The sequence below is a fragment of the Pimephales promelas genome, chromosome 1 (genome assembly GCF_988280905.1).
Source record: "Pimephales promelas chromosome 1, fPimPro1.hap1.1, whole genome shotgun sequence".
In the NCBI taxonomy this organism is placed as follows: Eukaryota; Metazoa; Chordata; class Actinopteri; order Cypriniformes; family Leuciscidae; genus Pimephales; species Pimephales promelas.
The window spans coordinates 3,670,425-3,690,441 of record NC_142769.1 but is presented as its reverse complement, the minus strand read 5'-3'; the positions used below and the strand labels follow the sequence as shown (position 1 = coordinate 3,690,441).

Genomic DNA, 20,017 nt, shown 5'->3' with positions numbered 1-20,017 from the left:
TTGACTCTTTTATTTTGCGTCTTTAAATATGTTGAAACGATATTTTAGGTTGATAGTTATTATAGTTATTATTTTTATATGTCTTCGGGCAAAGAATGCTTAACCTCAATACATTGTGCAGTTTACTGTAAATACATTTTTAAAATATTTAAATTGCTTTCCTTACGCGAACCTTTTATGTTTAAGCGCTGAATGATCGAGAAATGATAATGTCAAATTGTAATTCGTCAGTTACAAATAATTTCTTAATAAGAAAAATATCAGCCTTTTTATTTACACACTTAAAAGCTTTATTTAGTCCTCTGGCACATAGGAAGAATTAACTTACCGCATCCATTGCTCATGAATGAGCAAATAAGTTAATAATAAATGTAATTGCCATTAAAAAAAATAAGAAAAAAAACTTTTTTTTAAACTTTGGACGTAAGATAACAAATTATAATAAAATCAATTATTAAATTTTGTATTTATTTATTTAAATTGTATTCTGGGATTTTAAGTGAAAAAGCAGCTTGACTCAATTAAGTGTTTATACTTAAAAATACATATTATTTTAAACTTTCCTTGAGCAAAGTATGTTTAATGTTGTTCCTTAGCCTTCCTTACGCGAAACTTTTATTTTGAAGCGCATGAAAGTACAGTCCGGAAATGGGACTACAGTAAGTAAAAGTTTCGACTCAGTGCTGTTGCGCAACTACAGTCAGGTGCAGAGTTGTTTTGATTCATTTTAAATCATTTCTAGCTGTGCAAAATGGGTCGCAAGGTCACACTAGCGACTTGCTGCTTGAATCAGTGGGCTCTGGATTTTGAAGGGAACTTGTCAAGGATACTTAAAAGTAAGTTCCGACTTTTCATGCAACCTACTTATTCACCAGTAGTCCGTTACTAAAGTAACGTTACCACTAAAGTTCTTATGATCTTAAAGTGACCTCGTCTACTTTTGTCTCCAAAACAGGTATTGAGATAGCCAAGCAGAAAGGAGCCAAGTACAGACTAGGACCAGAGCTAGAAATCTGGTAACGTTAATATTGTCTTCCACAGATTGTTTATTTGAGAATAACGAAACATTACATTGGCGTATTCTCATAAAGTATTGAATTAGAATGGTTATTAATTAAAATGATTGTATTAATTCACAGTATTAACACAGAAAACCAGCATAAAATTAAGTATATAATGAACTAATTCAGTATAATGAGTAAATGATGATATACTGTTCTTTGCATCAGTGGCTACGGCTGTGCAGATCACTTCTACGAGTCAGACACACTGCTACACTGTTTCCAGGTTTTGAAATCTCTACTAGAATCTCCTTTGACCCACGATATCATCTGTGATGTGGGAATGTAAGTAAAACATTGGGAAAAATATAATTTCTTAATATGTTTTATGATTTCTAATGCATTAAACATTTATTTACATGCTTCTTCCTCAGGCCTGTCATGCATCACAATGTTCGATATAACTGCAGAGTCATCTTTTTGAACAAGTATGATTTTACTACAGTATTGAGTATAAAGCATTTGCATTACTGCTGCTTAATGATCATATTATAATAATAACAACACAATAATATGCATTTATGTCTAATGTTTTTGTATCCGACAGAAAGATACTGTTAATCCGTCCTAAAATGCTTTTGGCTAATTATGGAAACAACAGGGAATTTCGATGGTTTTCACCTTGGAGTCGACCCAGGTATGCAAAGTATATTTTCATATTATATTTGGTAAATATTTTCCCAGCAAATAAAACACTATGACATATTTGCAGACATGTTGAGGAGTACTTTCTACCCAGAATGATCCAAGATGTGACAGGGCAGGTAAAGTATGATTCCTCGTCACTTAAAAAATGAATCAACAAAGCGTTTCATGAAACTATGATTATTTAATATATGCATGCATAAAATGTCAATTTTATTAGGCATGTATAGTAATGCCAGCTGTCCTCATTGGTAGACCACAGTGCCGTTTGGAGACGGGGTGCTGTCCACCAAGGACACCTGCATAGGGAGTGAGATTTGTGCTGAGCTGTGGAACCCCAGGAGGTTTTATTCTGCACATAATCATCTCATCTATACTATATGAATGGCAAATTAATAGAGATGCACCGATATGAAAATTTAAGCCGATAACCGATCATTTTTAATATTTTGAAAGCCGATACCCGATATATTGGCCGATAAATCTAAATCTTGAATTTTGATATACATTTTGAGATCCTGATTACTAAAACAGGATGTAAGGAAGCCATGTCCCAAACACACAATTATAATGTTCTCATAATAATTGTAGGTAACCTATATGACAGACTTGTGCTGCATGTTAGTAATTTACTCACCCCCATGTCATCCAAGATGTCCATGTCTTTCTTTCTTCAGTCGAAAAGAAATTTTTCCATATAATGGACTTCAATGGGAACCAAACGGTTCAAGGTCCAAATGAGAGTTTCAGTGCAGCTTCAAAGGGCTTTAAACGACACCCGACGATGAATAAGGGTCTTATCTAGCGAAACCATCGGTCATTTCGAAAAGAAATAAAAAAGTTTAAGTTTTATAAGCACAAATGCTCGCCTTGCTCGACTCTCCCGTTCAAACTCAAGAATCTTTTTCGAGTCATTTCGTCCATTTTGTTCGTTGAATCAACCAAATGACTCGAAAAAAGATTAGTTCATTTTGATGAGCGATCGTTTCGCTAGATAAGACCCTTATTCATCGTCTGGTGTCGTTTAAAGCCCTTTGAAGCTGCACTTGGACCTTGCACAGTTTGGACCCCATTGAAGTCCATTATATGGAGAAAAATCCTGGCATGTTTTCATCAAAAACCTTCATTTCTTTTCGACTGAAGAAAGAAAGACATGAGGGTGAGTAAATTATCAGCAAAAGTTTTTTCGAAAGTGAACTACTCCTTTAACACTGTTTTCCTTTTCTGAAGCAATTTAAAATCACAATGGCGAACTCATCGTGACATCTGAATAATCCATAATTTATTAGCTTTAAAATATTGGCCAAATTTTCTTATCGGGCATATTATATTTCAGGGGGCGATATATGATGCATGCCTAGAAATTAATATTTTTAATGAATCCTTAATATGTTGTTCCTTAAAGGAGAACTCTGACGCAAATCAAACCTTTGGTCTAATAAAACATCGGTACCTAGTCGGCCGTTCTCTGAGATTTGTTTTATAATCGAATGTAGAGAGTTTTATCTCTAAAAACTGTTTAGCGTATAATGCTAGTACTGGGGGCATTTACTAAGTAAAAAGAAATCGCGCTAGTTTATACCACTAACAAGTCTAAAAATAGCCCTACACTAACACAGTAACATAATGAGGGTCCATACATGCAAACCGAAGCATTGAGAACTTTATAAGTGTACAGACTGCTTTATAAAGACAGTCCACTTGGAAAACAGTCTTGACTAGTCGAACCACGAACGGCGTGCCAAGTGAGCTGAACGGCGTTCGTGGTTCGACTCGTCGAGACTGTTTGTTTTCTCTTGCCTGTTTACACGAAGTGCACTGTCTCAAAGTATCTGTAAATGCCCCCATTATTAGCGTTATACACTAAACCGTTTTAGAAATAAAACTCTTTACATTCGATTATCATGAAAACAAATCTCAGAGAACGGTCGACAAGGTACCAATGTTTTATTAGACCAAAGTCTCATTTTGTGGCGGAGTTCTCCTTTAAATCCTTCACTAATCTCCTGCTGAGAACATTTAGTTTCATAATTGCTTTAGAATGAGGAACTGAACTTTCTTTTACTTCTTTTTTTTAGTCCACATGTTGACATGGGTTTAGATGGCGTTGAGATTTTTACCAATTCCTCCGCAAGCTACCATGAGCTACGCAAGGCTGACCACAGGGTGAACTTGGTCAAATCCGCCACCACAAAGGTATATACATTTATATATATTAATATGTGTAGTACATGTGATACTGAAGGCTGATGCAGATTCACATCACAGGAATAAATAACTTTTTAAAATATATTACAACAGAAGCCAGTTCATTTAAATTGTAATATTATTTCACAGTGTAATTGTATTTTTGATCAAATAAATGTGGTCTTGGTGAGATTGAGACTACTTTCAAAAACATTTTGACCGGTAATGTATGAAACCAACTCAACTTCAAGTGGCCTCTGCAAAGACAAAGGTGACACTGAACCTTTTTCAATTCGTGACGCTCAGTGTTGGGTGTAACTAATTACTAAGTAATTAGTTACTGTAATTTAATTACTTTTCCCTTGAAAATGTAAAGTAAGGGATTACTCTTAATTTATCTGTAATTTAATTACAGTTACTTCTAGAGCCCGACCGATAAAGGATTTTGAAGGCCGATACCGATACAAATATTTTTGGGTTTTAAAGTCCGATATTCCGATATATCGGCCGATATTTTTTTTTTTTTATTGAATATTGTTGGATTTCACACATGTGTAAAAAGAAGCTAACTTTTCTGCACAAGATACGTTTGATACTTTTTCTCTGTCTAAATGTTCACTCCTCGCAAGTATAACTTACAGATTTTACAATGCAGGGACTGTAATTAGAGATATGCTAGTTATAAATACAGTAATCATTACTTTATTTAGGCAGAAAAAGTTCATTGTGGTTTCCAAGCTCATTAATGTTAACGTTAGCGGTCTTCCACTGATGATAGTGGCATTAGCTAGCTTTGTGGTTAGCTAGTCTATGATGAGCCATAATTTAATAATAGATAACATCATACTGCAAATTGTAAAACATACATTTTCAATATAACAGGCCTAGGAGAGATGATTGAAGCGTGTTTCGTCCGTTTTTATTTCATTTTTTAAAATATTCATTTATCGGCCATTATAACTGCCGATAACGATATTATGGAAAATGTCTAATATCGGCCGATAATATCGGCCGGCCGATATATCGGTCTGGCTCTGGTTACTTCTGATGTAATTGAGGTAAATACTGTGTATAGATCAATCCGATCTCACAGCGATTCGTATGCGTTTTATAAGGCGTCTAAATATTACGACCGCACTCGTACAAATTCGTATGAATTATTGTAAAATATGTATGAAAAAAGTGTGAAATGTCATGAGATCAGACATAAAACAATAGTGGGTTTACCATCAAAATGTATTGTCTGATGTTAAAAAGTATGTTTTTATAATGTAACCTTCTCCACCTCGGTCAGTTTAAGGATAATTCATGCAATTTTATAGTATTTATTTGAAAGAATTAAAACAGATTCAAGTCCTTGTATTATTCAGCTGGTTGAGATTGATATGGGATTTTGAAAGTAATTAGTAATTAAAAGTAATTAAATACTTTTTAGAGAGAGTAATTTAATTACACTGTTGAAGAGGTAATTAGTAACTAGTAATTAATGACTTTTTTAGAGTAACTTACCCAACACTGGTGACGCTCACATGTTGTGAATGTGTTGCAGAGTGGAGGGATTTATCTGTTTGCCAATCAGAAGGGCTGTGATGGAGACCGTCTGTACTATGATGGCTGTGCTATGATTGCCATTAATGGGGATATTGTTGCCAGAGGAGCGCAGTTCTCACTCGAGGATGTAGTAAGTGCTGACTGTTGAAACTCACCTTTCACCTTTAACATTTTAGTTCGATCAATCTGATTGATGCGTTTCTGCCGATTTGAAGGAGGTTGTCACGGCCACTCTGGATCTGGAAGATGTGCGCAGCTATCGAGGAGAGAGATGTCACCCACATATGGTGAGAGGACATTGAAAGACATGAGATTTTATTTTTAAGTAACTTAATTAGCAATCACCGTCACACACCTGCAGGTTATAGGTGTGTGGGGAAAAAAGACCAAATGAGTCCAAAAAACTACTCCCGCACACTATCAATTAGAGCCAGACCGATATATCGGCCGATATTTAGGCATTTTCCAAACTATCGGTATCGGCAGTTATAATGGCTGATAAATGAATATTTCAAAAATAAAATAAAAACGGACGAAACACGCTTGAACCATGTCATGAGTGTTGGAGTTGTATAGTTTGTCCACCAGAGGGCACTCTACACCGTCCCTGTTGGCAACACTCGTTGAGTTGGTCACGATACATACTTTGCTTGAATAACAATTAAAAGAACATTCCCATCAGTTCTCTTAACTCAAATATCATGTCCAGTTTCAAATAAATAAATAAAATATCGGCCGATATATCGGATTTTTAACCCAAAAATATTTGTATCGGTATCGGCCTTCAAAATCCTTTATCGGTCGGGCTCTACTATCAATACTTGCAAATGAGTAAATATATATATAGTCAGGTCCTGAGACTGAAACGTTGCTAATACAACTTTGATACTCATTTGCAAGTACTGATGATATAGTGCGGGAGTTTCTTGTTTTTTAATATTTTTCTCACTGTACAGGAATATGAGCACAAAGCGTATCAGAGGATGAAAACGGACTTCTGTCTGTCTGACTGTGATGACAGGTGTCTGCCTACGCACCAACCTGTGGAGTGGATTTTCAACACCCCAGAAGAAGAGATCAGGTAACTTTTCACAGCGAAAAATTAACTCTCACCGAAAGGATTGTTAGGAACATCTGTTAAATTTCTCATTAATGCAATTATCTAATCAACCAATCACGTGGCGGTTGCTTCAATGCATTTAGGGGTGTGATCCTGGTCAAGACAATCTCCTGAACTCCAAACTGAATGTCAGAATGGGAAAGAAAGGGGATTTAAGCAATTTTGAGCGTGGCATGGTTGTTGGTCTCAAGAGTATTTCACAATCTGCTCAGTTACTGGGATTTTCACGCACAACCATTTCTAGGGTTTACAAAGAATGCTGTGAAAAGGGAAAAACATCCAGCATGCGGCAGTCCTGTGGGTGAAAATGCCTGATTCAAGCTGATTCAAGCTGATAGAAGAGCAACTTTGACTGAAATAACCACTCGTTACAACCGTTGTGAAGCCACAACACGCACAACCTTGAGGCGGATGGGCTACAACAGCAGAAGACCCCACCGGGTACCACTCATCTCCACTACAAATAGGAAAAAGAGGCGACAATTGGCAAGAGCTCATCAAAATTGGACAGTTGAAGACTGGAAAAATGTTGCCTGGTCTGATGAGTCTCGATTTTTGTTGAGACATTCAGAGAATTTGGCGTAAACAGAATGAGAACATGGATCCATCATGCCTTGTTACCACTGTGCAGGCTGGTGGTGGTGGATATGAATCCATTTAAAACCCTATACAGTAAACCAGAGGGCACATATATGTACCGTTTGGTGTTATAAATTGATGCAGCATTTATTAAATCAATTATTACAATATTAAATCTACATTTTGGGTGTTATTTCAGCCTTGGTCCTGCCTGTTGGTTATGGGACTACTTAAGGAGGAGTGGACAGGTATGTTGTTTTTTATTCTATAATGCATGTTAATATGAACGTTGATAGCATGTTTATTGTTTTGGCAGTGTATGTTAAGATATGTTTAGCTAATGAGGTTTGTGTGTTTTGTTGTTTTCAGGCTGGCTTCCTTCTTCCTCTTAGTGGTGGTGTGGACAGTTCATCTTCGGCCTGTATTGTGTACTCAATGTGTGTGCAGATCTGCCAAGCCGTCAAAGATGGCAGTAAGTCCAAAACACACACACAGTAGCTCTTCAAAAGTAACATAAGAACATGTAATCTAGAGGCTTAAATGTGTGCACCATTGGTCTCAGATTCTCAGGTTCTGGATGATGTGAAGCGTGTGGTCAACGATTCGTCCTACAGGCCCGAGGACCCGCGGGAGCTGTGTGGACGCCTCTTTACCACATGCTACATGGCTAGTGAAAACTCTTCTGAGGACACACGCAACAGAGCCAAAGATCTCGCTGCTCAGATCGGCAGGTCAGTGGATGACATGGCAAACATTTGATTGAGACATATGATTGATATAGGGCTGCAACAAACGATTATTTTGATAGTCGATTAATCTAACGATTATTAGAACGATTAATCGACTAATCATCGATTATTTTGCCAGCTAATCATTAAGTTTGGAACGGTTATTCAGCTTTTTCAATTAGTTAAAACATTGAGTTATACATATTCTTACTATAATATAAAAAATGAAAATCAGTTCAGCTTCTGAAATAGTGGTTTTAATGAGCCAACTAAACAGGTCATTCTCTTAAGTTTAACTCAAATCACACACAAATGCTCTCGAAGCATTGTTTAATAAGCCCACTGCTTTTCATAGAACTGAAACAGAAAAGGGGTCATTACTTCAGGACACAAAAAGGGTAAAATATTAATCTGCTAACCATTATTATAGATATAAAATTACAATATTTTTATACATGAGAATTGAGCTGACAGAGATATTCTCATTCACCTTTTAATTTACAGAATGAAAAAGAAAAAGTAACTGCCATGATATTATTCCTAACATCTCCTTTTGTAAGTCTTCATTTATGGAACAAAATACAGGCAAGTAATAAGACTATAATACCTAATAGTGTTAACGTTACATTAATAAAAACAGCTCTGACTCCTAAGCTCATTCAAGCTTTATTCTATGCAAAATAAATCATCACATTGCTGTAATTGTAATAATATAATATTCTATTATTAAAATATAATAATTTTGTAAAACTTTGCCAAACCTTGCTAGTTCGGATTCGTTTGCACTCCGTCGTAATTCGCGCTGTTTTTTCTTTTACCGCACTTGCATTTATAAAGGGCTGCATTACACTCTAGCGCCAACGCGCCGTAGCGGTCAAATCGCGATATTGCACGCCCTTACATTAGGTGACGTGAGATCAAACGACTACTCGACAACAAAGATATTTGTCGACAATTTTTTATTGTCGACAATGTCGACTAATCGTTGCAGCCCTATATATATATATATACTGCCAGTCAAAAGTTTGGAATTGTTAAGATTTTTTTAATGTTTAAGTCTCTTCTATGGAAGCTTGTTTCTGGCACAGAATATAACATTTTAAAAGATAATTGCGACTTTTTATCTCATAATTACGAGTTTATATCTCACAATTCTGACTTTATAATCGAGCTGGCCGCTTTTTTCCCCTAAAAAAAAATCTGATTTTTAAAAATAAATAAGTCAAATTACGATTCGATTCAATTTTCCCTCCCCTTCCATTTAAAACAAAATAACTGCGAAATGTAAATATATTTAAAAAAATATATATTTATTGTATTTATTTAAAGTGCATCAACATAAACAAAATTACAAAAGGCAAACCCTTTCTCTAAATGAAAAGTCACTGTGCAGTGTGCAACAGAGACTATTAAACATCCACATTATTGATACTGTATTTGGATTGAGCTAATAAAACAACAACAAAATCCTGAGGGAAAACATGTGACACCACTCGCCATAAAAAATAAAATTGCATTAGAGCGTGCACAGGGAGCGTGCTATTGAAACCCTGAAGGAAGATTTGGCAAATGCAAAATTTATATACGCTATACTGAAGAGGGTGAGAAAAATAATCTAAAAATAGATTTTTTTAAAATATGAATCAATATTTCTCCCATTTTTCTCAATTTTTTCCCAGCCCTACTGTATATTGTGACTTATAATTTGCAATTGTGACTTAATATCATGCAATTCTGAGATAAAAAGTCGAAAAAAAGTATGAATTGTGAGATAAAAGTCGCAATTACATTTTTTTGTTATTTTTTTTGTGTGTGTGGTGAAAACAAGCTTCCATACTCTTATATATCTCTTCTTAAGTATGCAATTTAATAGCAGTACTTTAAAAATGTATCATTGTGTAATTAAGATGTTGATTTATATCTGTTCTGCTCTCAGCAATCACCTGAATATCAACATTGACATGGCAGTGAAAGGCATGCTGGGAATCTTCTCCATGGTCACAGGGAAGTGGCCTCAGTTCCGAGCTAATGGAGGAAGTGCTAGAGAGAACCTGGCTCTTCAGAACGTCCAGGTACAGCACTCGTCATAGACGCTCATGCTATTATTAAATGCATGATTGCTTTTATTAGGGACTGAATTTTGGGTATGTTTTATCTTACCTCAAGTGCATTCAAGATGTAGGTGTCTTTGTTGCCGCAGTAGTTTCAATTTTGATATTTTTAGGTCAAACCGTTCTTGTCTGTCAGACATATAATGCAGGTCTATGGTCACCACCTCAAAGAGCATGCACAGAGAAGTCCAAATTAAACATGATTTAATGACTCGTAAGTGTAAGTACACATTGATGGCCTAAGACACGAAACGAGCGGTTTGTGTGAGAAAACAAACAGTATTTATATCGTTTTTACCTTGTCACCACAGCCACAAAGCGCCCGCGCCCTCAGATCACTTGGACGTGGCTGTGGTTACAAGAGTTAAAAACGATATAAATACAGTTTGTTTTCTCACACAAACCGCTCGTTTCGTGTCTTAGGCCATCAATGTGTACTTACATTTACGAGTCATTAAATTATGTTTAATTTGGACTTCTCTGTGCATGCTCTTTGCGGTGGTGACCATAGACATCCATTATATGACTGATAGACAAGAACGGTTTGACCTAAAAATATCAAAATTTAAAATACTGTGTAAACAAAGACACCTACATCTTGGATGCCCTTGAGGTAAGCTAAAACATACCAAACATTAATTTCAAAGTGAACTATCCCTTTAAATTAGATCTGCATGATTTTTGCACGATTTTCTGCATGTTGAGGAAAATTACTTTTAAAAGTAATGCTTTACAAAATTGCTAATTCCTTTACTCATAATAATTACTTTTTATGGAAAGTAATGCGTCACATTACTTTTGCGATACTATTTCTCACCTGGGCTGGGCTTGCTTATTTTGTTTTTTAATAATAACAACAAAAAAAGTTATATTTTTGGCTAATGTAAAGGCCCTTTCACACCAAAAGTGAAATGAATAAGCCTCAGGCTGAAAGAAATGCAAATTCATGCTTGTCCAGTAGAGGGCACAGTTCAAAAAAGAAAAACTTTCAGCTGTGCTGCTATTCTGGATTCAAGAAGGATAGGATGCAGTTGAAGTTCAACATACTTTAGCAATAAAAAGAAGAAAGAAACACAAATGTGGTTTATGTAAAGTCAGTTTTGGTTATTAGTATGGTTGAAGTGGATCATCAAAAAAGTTACCAGCAAATATATTGGTTAATAAAGTAAGAGACAATACATAGAGTATATAGTCAAGAATTACAATAGCCATCCTGTTCACACATCGCACACACTTCACAAGTCTGTTCACACATCTGCACTTACGGTTTCTCTCAACATGGGGACAGGAGAGCATAAAAAAAGAGTAACTTGCATTACTTATTTGAAAAACTAACTTTTTGCAAATTTAAAAGTAATGCGTTACTTTACTAGTTGAAAAAGTAATCTGATTAAGTGACTTAATTAATTAATTACAAAAATCATTGGTTTCAAAATGAATGTTTCGCTGACTCACTCATTAACACTTCACTTCTTTTGTTAATGGATGAATCAGCATTTTTAAATGAATGATTCAATGACAGATACATTGTGTAACAACGGCATTGATTGAATCTTCATTCAGAACGCAGATCTCAATGTGCGCTGTGATTTTTGTCTAAGGTTTAATAAACATAGTCGAATCATTGTCATTTTAGGAATAAGGTCGCTTGGGTGTTTGGATCGAGATCACAGCCTTTTTAATAATGCATCATGAAACATTAAAGTCTCAGAAATAACCAAAAGTATACTAATGAATGGAAAGCAGCATTATGCAGTAACATTCACAAATGTGCAATGCTTAGAGTGTTGCATTTTGTTGCTGGTGGCCATTTTGAAATAAAATAGATTTGTTTTATGTGGCTCTTTTTTTATTTGACCCATGGCATCACTAAAGTGCGGGCTTGAGAAAGCAGTTTCTATGAAAGTGATACTTTTGCTGACTTTTTCAATATGCCGTTTGCTTGCATTGTAACACAACCACCACAATTTTCACACAAAAAAAAAAAAAAAATGTTGCAGTTAGTCACCCCAAGAAAGCGTCAAATGACATACAAATTTGCTGAGTTTCACTATTTCAACTTTTGACTTACGAACACTCTTGTTTATAATGTTCTTGGCCACTGATATGACTAGAGTATAGACATATAAACATTTCAGTTCAATTTCAATTTATTTAAAAAAAAAATATTTAAAAAATAAAATTGGATAAAACTAAGAAAAAAAATGTATCCCAAAAAAATGATACATGCATATTTTCTATTTCTTACGACCAAAAACTAGACCCATCAAATAATGATGATTAGTGTCATGATTTCTAACCTGTCGTTAGAAAGCTAAATTAAATGGTAACAATACATTTAAAAAAAAAAAATATATATATATATATATATATATACAGTATATATTACATTAATCATTTCATATCGTAACATAGTTTGAAAGCCTCAAAATAGTTAAAATAATTATCTTTGAATTTTTCGGTACTTTTGTGAACCTCCTATTTTGAAAACCCCTAGTAAGGGTAATTGAAAATTATTGAATATTTTCTAAAATATTTTTGAAAAAATGCATCCATGGCTTTAGTAGGTATCAAGATTTCTCTGGTCAGTGAAGCATGCAATTACTTTGGACATATTTAAAGTCAGCATTAAATGTAAGTTGCGATAGTCTTTTCTTTTCTATTGCAACATACATCTGAGTGAAACGGCTTCTCGAACAAGAACAAATGTAGGGCGGGGCTTGATTATGTCCAGTGGGAATTGATTGGATGAATGTTGTGGTTTGCTATTGGTGGATCTAATGTGATTGACAGGTCGCCTCATCATCAGAGAAGAGATGAGCTACAAGAGGGAGGGGAAGTTATTTTGATTAAAGATTAAACTTAAAGGGATACTCCAGTTTTTTTTTGGAAATAGGCACATTTTACAACTCCCCCAGAGTTAAACAGTCGAGTTTTACCGTTTTCAAATCCATTCACCCGATTTTCTGATTTTTAGAAGAATATCAGTAACCAGACAGTTTCTGGTCTCATTGACTTCCATAGTATATTTTTTCCTACTATGGAAGTCAATGAGACCAGAAACTGTCCGCTTACTGATATTCTTCTAAATATCAGAAAATCGTCTGAATGGATTCGAAAACGGTAAAACTCGACTGTTTAACTCTGGGGGAGTTGTAAAATGAGCCTATTTCCTAAAAAAGTAGAGTATCCCTTTAAAAAAAGATAAATGCACTGATAAATCTTTCTGCGTTATTCCATAAAAAGCAAGAATTGTGACTTTACATGATCCACTGATGATAAAATTATGCAATAGATTAGGAATTTCATACCTTCAGAACTATTTCACATCTGCATTTTTTTCCCTAAATAGCATATTGTTTGAAACTAATGCATGTGTGTTGTGTTTACTCCACTACAGGCTCGTGTCAGGATGATTTTGGCCTACCTCTTTGCCCAGCTCTGTCTGTGGGCTCAGGGAAAACCCGGTGGTCTCTTAGTTCTCGGTTCTGCAAACGTGGATGAGAGGTGTGTGTTAGCATCCCAATATCAATAATAATGGAGATCACTTTAAAGAAAGTATTCTCTGACTTTGCAGTTTGACTGGATACTTCACAAAGTACGACTGCTCCAGTGCTGATATCAATCCGATTGGAGGTGTTAGTAAGATGGACCTGAAGTGCTTCCTGCAGTACTGTGTGAAACGCTTCCAGCTCACCGCCCTCGTAACGTGTGTAATCTCTCCTTTTGTCACACATTTGCTGATCAGATCACTGATGAATCTTAATTTATAGTTTTGGCCTGGCAGACGGGTCCTTCACATTCAGTCACGTCATTAATGCATGGCTCTAGATGATTGGTCTCTGCTGATCCTGCAGCTTGCTCAACACTCAGGGGCCGTTCACACGACACTGCTTTCAACTAAACTTGATTTTAAACTTTTTTATGGCCGTTCATTTACCACTTAATAATAAAATCATCTTTTAAAACTGTATAAGGTCTACTCACAATAGGCGAACAACACAACGTTTTCGCGGTCAATTGAGTGAACACACACTGGAGAAATAAACATTTGGACGTCTCTCAATGAGTTAAGACATGGCTGAGTGGTTTAACTTACAGTACGAATATTAAGATGACAGGGTTTGAAGCCAGATCAAACATGGACTATTGAGTGTCGAAGTTACGACGTCACTCTGTAGGCCAAAACGCGGAAGTGAGTTAGCATTTTAGCATCCCTCGCTCTAAAGCCTATGGGATTTTTGAATGGGTTTTTGCTAAATCGCCTGAAATAAGGTCTGTGGTGAACAGAGCCTCTAAATATTTTCACGTTATAACACAGTTATAACCTGCTTGTGTTTTTTTAAACTTTATTGTGTCTGATTGTGTTTTTTAAAATCTTTATATTGGCTTCAAAATGTATACATTTTGGATTAACTTGTAAAGATTATTTTGCTAGACAAAACGTGTAAGGGTCACAACTCTTTGTTAAACACAGATCTTATTTTTTGCGATTTTCCAAAAGTCTATGGGGAAAATGCATTGCTTTTCGACCGAGGGAAGAGGGAACCCATGCGCCGCTAGCTTCCGAGTTGTCCTACAAAGTGACATCATCACTTCGGCACTCTATTGTAGTTAAATTTTATATTAGGCTATTAGTATATATAGCCACTTTGGAGTAAACCGTGTTGTCATCATGAAATTGAATGTCCCCAACTAAGCAAGCCAAGCCAATGGCAACGTGGGTGGAAAAAGGCGTCCGTATAGCACCGTATAGAAGGTTGCAGCACTGTAAGAGTCAGAAACAGCAGCGTGATCACGTGTCCATCTTCTGTCCAGCATTTTAGATGCTCCACCAACTGCAGAGCTTGAGCCACTGACTGATGGCAAGGTGGTCCAGACCGATGAGGTAAACATCGTCAACCTCATTCACTAATACATGCATCAAGAAACGTCACAGAACATTTGCATGACATTAAAATGTAGCACGTTATAGGGAACATTTTCAAAAGAAGCGCATTTTTACATACTTAATTCCTAACGTTCGTGGCAAGGTTTACACACCAGACCCATGATATGGAAGGTTGGAATAAAAAATAAATAAATAAATAATTGCGACTTTTTATCTCACAATTTTGAGATATGAAGTCCGAATTGTGAGAAGTAAAGTCGCAATTGTGAGCAAGAAAGTTGCAACTGTGAGAAAAAAAGAGAATTGCCACATTTTGTCTCACAATTGCGAGTTTACATCTCGAAATTATGACTTTGCAACTTACAACACATAGTTGTGAGTTTATATCTCGAAATTATGACATCGTTTCTCAATTGCAATCTGACTTTACAACACGCAATTTCGACTTTATATCTAGTAATTCTGACTATATAACACATAATTCTGACTTTATAGCTCGCAATTCTGACTTTATATCTCGCAATTCTGACTTTATATCTCGCAATTCTGACTATATAACACATAATTCTGACTTTATAGCTCGCAATTCTGACTTTATATCTCGCAATTCTGACTATATCACGTAATTTTGACTATATCTTGCAATTCTGACTATATCACGTAATTTTGACTTTATATCATGCAATTCTGACTTTATATCTCGTAATTCTGACTTTATATCTCGCAATTCTGACTTTATATCTCGTAATTCTGACTTTATATCTCGCAATTCTGACTTTATCACGTAATTTTGACTATATCTCGTAATTCTGACTTTTTATCTCGCAATTCTGACTTTATATCTCGCAATTCTGACTTTATATCTCGCAATTCTGACTTTATATCTCGAAATTCTGACTTTATATCTCGCAATTCTGACTTTATATCTCACAATTCTGACTATCACGTAATTTTGACTATCTCACAATTCTGACTTTATATCTCGCAATTTCGCAATTCTTACTTTATATCTCGAAATTCTGACTTTATATCTCGAAATTCTGACTTTATATCTCGCAATTCTGACTATCACGTAATTTTGACTATATCTCACAATTCTGACTTTATATCTCACAATTCTGACTATCACGTAATTTTGACTATATCTCACAATTTTGACTATATCTCACAATTCTGACTTTATATCTCGCAATTTCGCAATTCTTACTTTATAACACGCAATTCTGACTTTAAATCTCGAAATTCTGACTTTATAACACGCAATTCTGGCTTTATATTACATGACTTTATATCTCGCAATTCTTACTTTATATCTCGCAATTTCGCAATTCTGACTTTATATCACGCAATTCTGACTTTATATCTCGCAATTCTGACTTTATATCTCGCAATTCTGACTTTATATCTCACAATTCTGACTATCACGTAATTTTGACTATATCTCACAATTCTGACTTTATATCTCGCAATTTCGCAATTCTTACTTTATAACACGCAATTCTGACTTTAAATCTCGAAATTCTGACTATATCTCGCAATTCTGACTTTATAACACGCAATTCTGGCTTTATATTACATGACTTTATATCTCGCAATTCTTACTTTATATCTCGCAATTTCGCAATTCTGACTTTATACATATCTCGCAATTCTGACTTTATATCTCGCAATTCTGACTTTATATCTCGCAATTCTGACTTTATATCTCGCGATTGCGACTTTATATCTCACAATTCTGACTTTATATCACACAATTGCAACTTTATATCACTCAATTCTGACTTTATAACACGAAATTCTTACTTTACAACACGCAATTCTGACTTTATATCACGCAATTCTAATAGAGCTCTAATAGAGCATGTTGACTATGCTGCAGTGCCCATGTGTACTTTTTCCATCACTGTGTGCATGCAGACAGATTGTTTTACAGCACTGAGCCCTTCCTCATGTGGTTCTGTGTCCCTCTCCCACAGGCCGACATGGGGATGACCTACTCAGAGCTGTCTGTGATTGGCCGACTCAGGAAGATCTCCAAGTGTGGCCCGTACAGCATGTTTTGCAAGCTCATTCACTCATGGAAAGAGACCTTCTCTCCCTCACAGGTCAAACATGCCCTAAACATCACTGTACTCAGATTAAAAGTACTTTTAAAAGCAGTACTAATGTTGTATCAATGCTATTTTAGGGGTAGTGTTTTAGTAGGATAATTAAAGGGTTAGTTCACCCAAAGATGACAATTCTGTCATTAATTACTCACCTCATGTCGTTCTGAAACCATAAGACTTTCGTTGATCTTCAGAACTGAAATCTGAGAGCTTTCTGTCTCTCCATTGACAGTTTACGCAACTACAATTTTTAAAGCCCCAGAAAGGTAGTAAAGACATCATTAAATAATCCATGTGGTTCCAGTGGTTTAACCACAATTTTATGACTCGAGTGCCACTTCAATTACATCAATTACCACTTTATTTACAAAATATTAATCTCCAACATGTGGTCACATAAGGTTCGCTCTTGCGGGTGCTTTCATGATAATATTTTGGAAATTAGGTGTAAAGTAATTTTTTTTGCACTCGAGTCACACTCATAAAGTTGAAGTGAAATACTACCTTTCTAGGGATTGAAAGTGGTAGTTGCGTAGACTGTGAGCTCAGGGACAGAAATACAATCAAAAAGATTTTCATTTGTGTTCTGAAAGTCTTATGGGTTTGGGGTGACAATTGGGGTGAGGAAACAATGACAGAATTTCATTTTTGGGCGAACTATCCCTTTAAATCGCCTAACTGTCTGCTTTGTGTTGAATGCCAGTTTTGTTTTGTTTTTGCAGGTGGCTACTAAAGTGAAACATTTCTTTAGGATGTACTCCGTCAACAGACATAAGATGACAACAGTAACACCCTCTTATCATGCTGAAAACTACAGTCCCGATGACAACCGCTTTGACCTCCGACCTTTCCTCTACAACACGCAGTGGACCTGGCAGTTTCGCTGCATCGACGACGAGGTCAGCAGTTCTGCAGAACAGTGTGATCACAGCAGGCTCTGGTATAGATGATTAAATCTGTTTGTATAATCCACTCTTTATTATGTTGTGTAGGTGGGTTTGATGGAGTGATATGGAGTCCAACGTTTATTCCTTTGATCCTCGGTCCAAAGATTAATCTCGGCCGCTGATGTGATCGAGAGTTGCTGTACTTTATATACTGTATGATACATCACATATGAAGATATTCAAATGCTTTATGAAGATCTTTATTGACATTCATGCTTCAATAAAGAATGTTTAACATCCATGGAGCATTAAAGGTTCTTTATAGTGGACAACTGTTTTTTTTTTTAGATTATTAAAATGTTCTTCACACCAAGATATCATGGTTCTTTGTTTACTGAAAGGTTTTTTGGGAACCAAAAAGGTCCTTCAATGCGAAACCCCACTTTGAGAAACAAATGGAGAAGTGAGAAGGGGAAATAATCTTACTGCCAGATATCCTGTATATTTCAGGCATTGACTCATTAGGATTCAGAGCAAATGACTAAATGAGTGCGCAGGCAATAACAATGATTACTGGGTCATTCCTGTTGTGCCGTACCTCATGCTTGTTTTGTAATATTAGAAGTATTTCTATAAAAATGTATAGCAGATTTCCAGAATTAGACTGTGGTAAAGCTCAGGCTCTTAAAGGAGTAGTTCAGTTAAAAAAAAAATAATTTACTCGCCCCCATGTCATCCAAGATGTCCATGTCTTTCTTTCTTCAGTCAAAAAGAAATTAAGGTTTTAGTTGAAAACATTCCAGGTTTTTCTCCATATAATGGACTTCATTGGGAACCAAACGGTTCAAGGTCCGAATGAGAGTTTCAGTGCAGCTTCAAAGGGCTTTAAACGACACCAGACGATGAATAAGGGTCTTATCTAGGACCCTTCGAGTTTAACGAGTTTGAACAGGAGAGTCATGATTGCTCAGAACATTTGTGCTTATAAAACTTTAAAGTTTTTATTTATTTTTTCAATGAGCGATCGTTTCGCTAGATAAGACCCTTATTCATTGTCTGAAATCGTTTAAAGCCCTTTGAAGCTGCACTGAAACTCTCATTTGGACCTTGAACCGTTTGGTCCCCATTGAAGTCTATTATATGGAGAAAATTCTGGAATGTTTTCATCAAAAACCTTAATTTCTTTTCGACTGAAGAAAGAAAGACATGGACATCTTGGATGACATGGGGGTGAGTAAATTATCAGCAAAAGTTTTTTTTTTTTTTTTTTTTTTTTAAGTGAACTACTCCTTTAAGTTTAGTAAGTTGTAGCTGGATTATCTGAAAAGTCACAAGAAAACAGGATGGACCGTAAACAGATAGTGTAGAAAGTCTTCATTTACTCACCCTTATGTCATTCCAAACTTGTATGACGTTGTGGAACACAATACAAGATATTTTTATTTTGAAGAAATGCTGGTAACAAACCGTTTTGCTTACCATTGACTTGCATTGTATGGCAAAACACAGACGTTTATCAAATATCGTCTATGTTCCAAAGAAGAACATCTATGGGTGAACTATTCCTATGAAACAGCTTATCACTGTGAACTGCTTTGATACAATCTGTATTGTGAAAAGCGCTATATAAATAAATGTGACTTGACTTGACTTAACCTGACGGTAATTTTTGAAATGTTGAACAAACAAACAATGAATAAATAAATGTTGACATCTGAAAAACAGAATGGAATGTTTTAAAAAGTGAGACAACAAGTACAGTGCATTAAATCGCTAATGCTAATATGTTTGTTATTGCAAACCCACATGGTTTTCCCAGCAAAAATGATATCACTTCCTGGAGAGTGTTTGACGGGGCTTTTTGTTTAGATATTACAAGAGACTAATACGAAAGTGAAATTGAGGACAAAAATGCCTAAAGAATACAAATTTCATATTTTGTCCAACATTTTAAATACAGCATGCAAATGTAGGTAGGCTATTTGAAAGAGATTCACTGAGGCAGAAAGCACGAGACGGATGTGGAGGAGTTTGGGGTTTAAGAAGAATTGACTTCCTCTTTCTATGTGTGAAACGGTCTGAACTTAACACACACACCACACGTTAGTGCAGGTATCATTCACACACACACACAAACACGCACCCAAAG

The 20,017-nt window shown here is 35.7% G+C and overlaps 1 protein-coding gene across 1 annotated transcript; it reads left to right on the top strand.

Annotated features, from left to right (window-relative positions):
- Window positions 1–503: 503 nt before the first annotated feature.
- On the top strand, window positions 504–18,243 carry nadsyn1 (NAD synthetase 1). The gene is made up of 21 exons (XM_039690961.2): window positions 504–836; window positions 956–1,016; window positions 1,230–1,346; window positions 1,436–1,489; window positions 1,609–1,698; window positions 1,774–1,825; window positions 1,962–2,050; window positions 3,785–3,902; window positions 5,443–5,574; window positions 5,660–5,731; window positions 6,401–6,525; window positions 7,343–7,391; window positions 7,513–7,615; window positions 7,706–7,874; window positions 9,808–9,943; window positions 13,383–13,489; window positions 13,560–13,691; window positions 14,801–14,870; window positions 16,850–16,978; window positions 17,704–17,880; window positions 17,974–18,243. The coding sequence occupies exons 1-21, from the start codon at window positions 752–754 to the stop codon at window positions 17,989–17,991; spliced, it is 2,085 nt and encodes a 694-aa protein (XP_039546895.2). The 5' UTR covers window positions 504–751; the 3' UTR covers window positions 17,992–18,243.
- Window positions 18,244–20,017: the final 1,774 nt, after the last annotated feature.

Bases quoted from the DNA above. Each gene is read 5' to 3' on its own strand.
- nadsyn1 (XM_039690961.2), top strand. From the start codon at position 752: ATGGGTCGCAAGGTCACACTAGCGACTTGCTGCTTGAATCAGTGGGCT. The intron at 837-955 runs GTAAGTTCCGAC...TCTCCAAAACAG, and splicing joins CTTGTCAAGGATACTTAAAA to GTATTGAGATAGCCAAGCAG. The intron at 6,526-7,342 runs GTAACTTTTCAC...GTGTTATTTCAG, and splicing joins ACCCCAGAAGAAGAGATCAG to CCTTGGTCCTGCCTGTTGGT.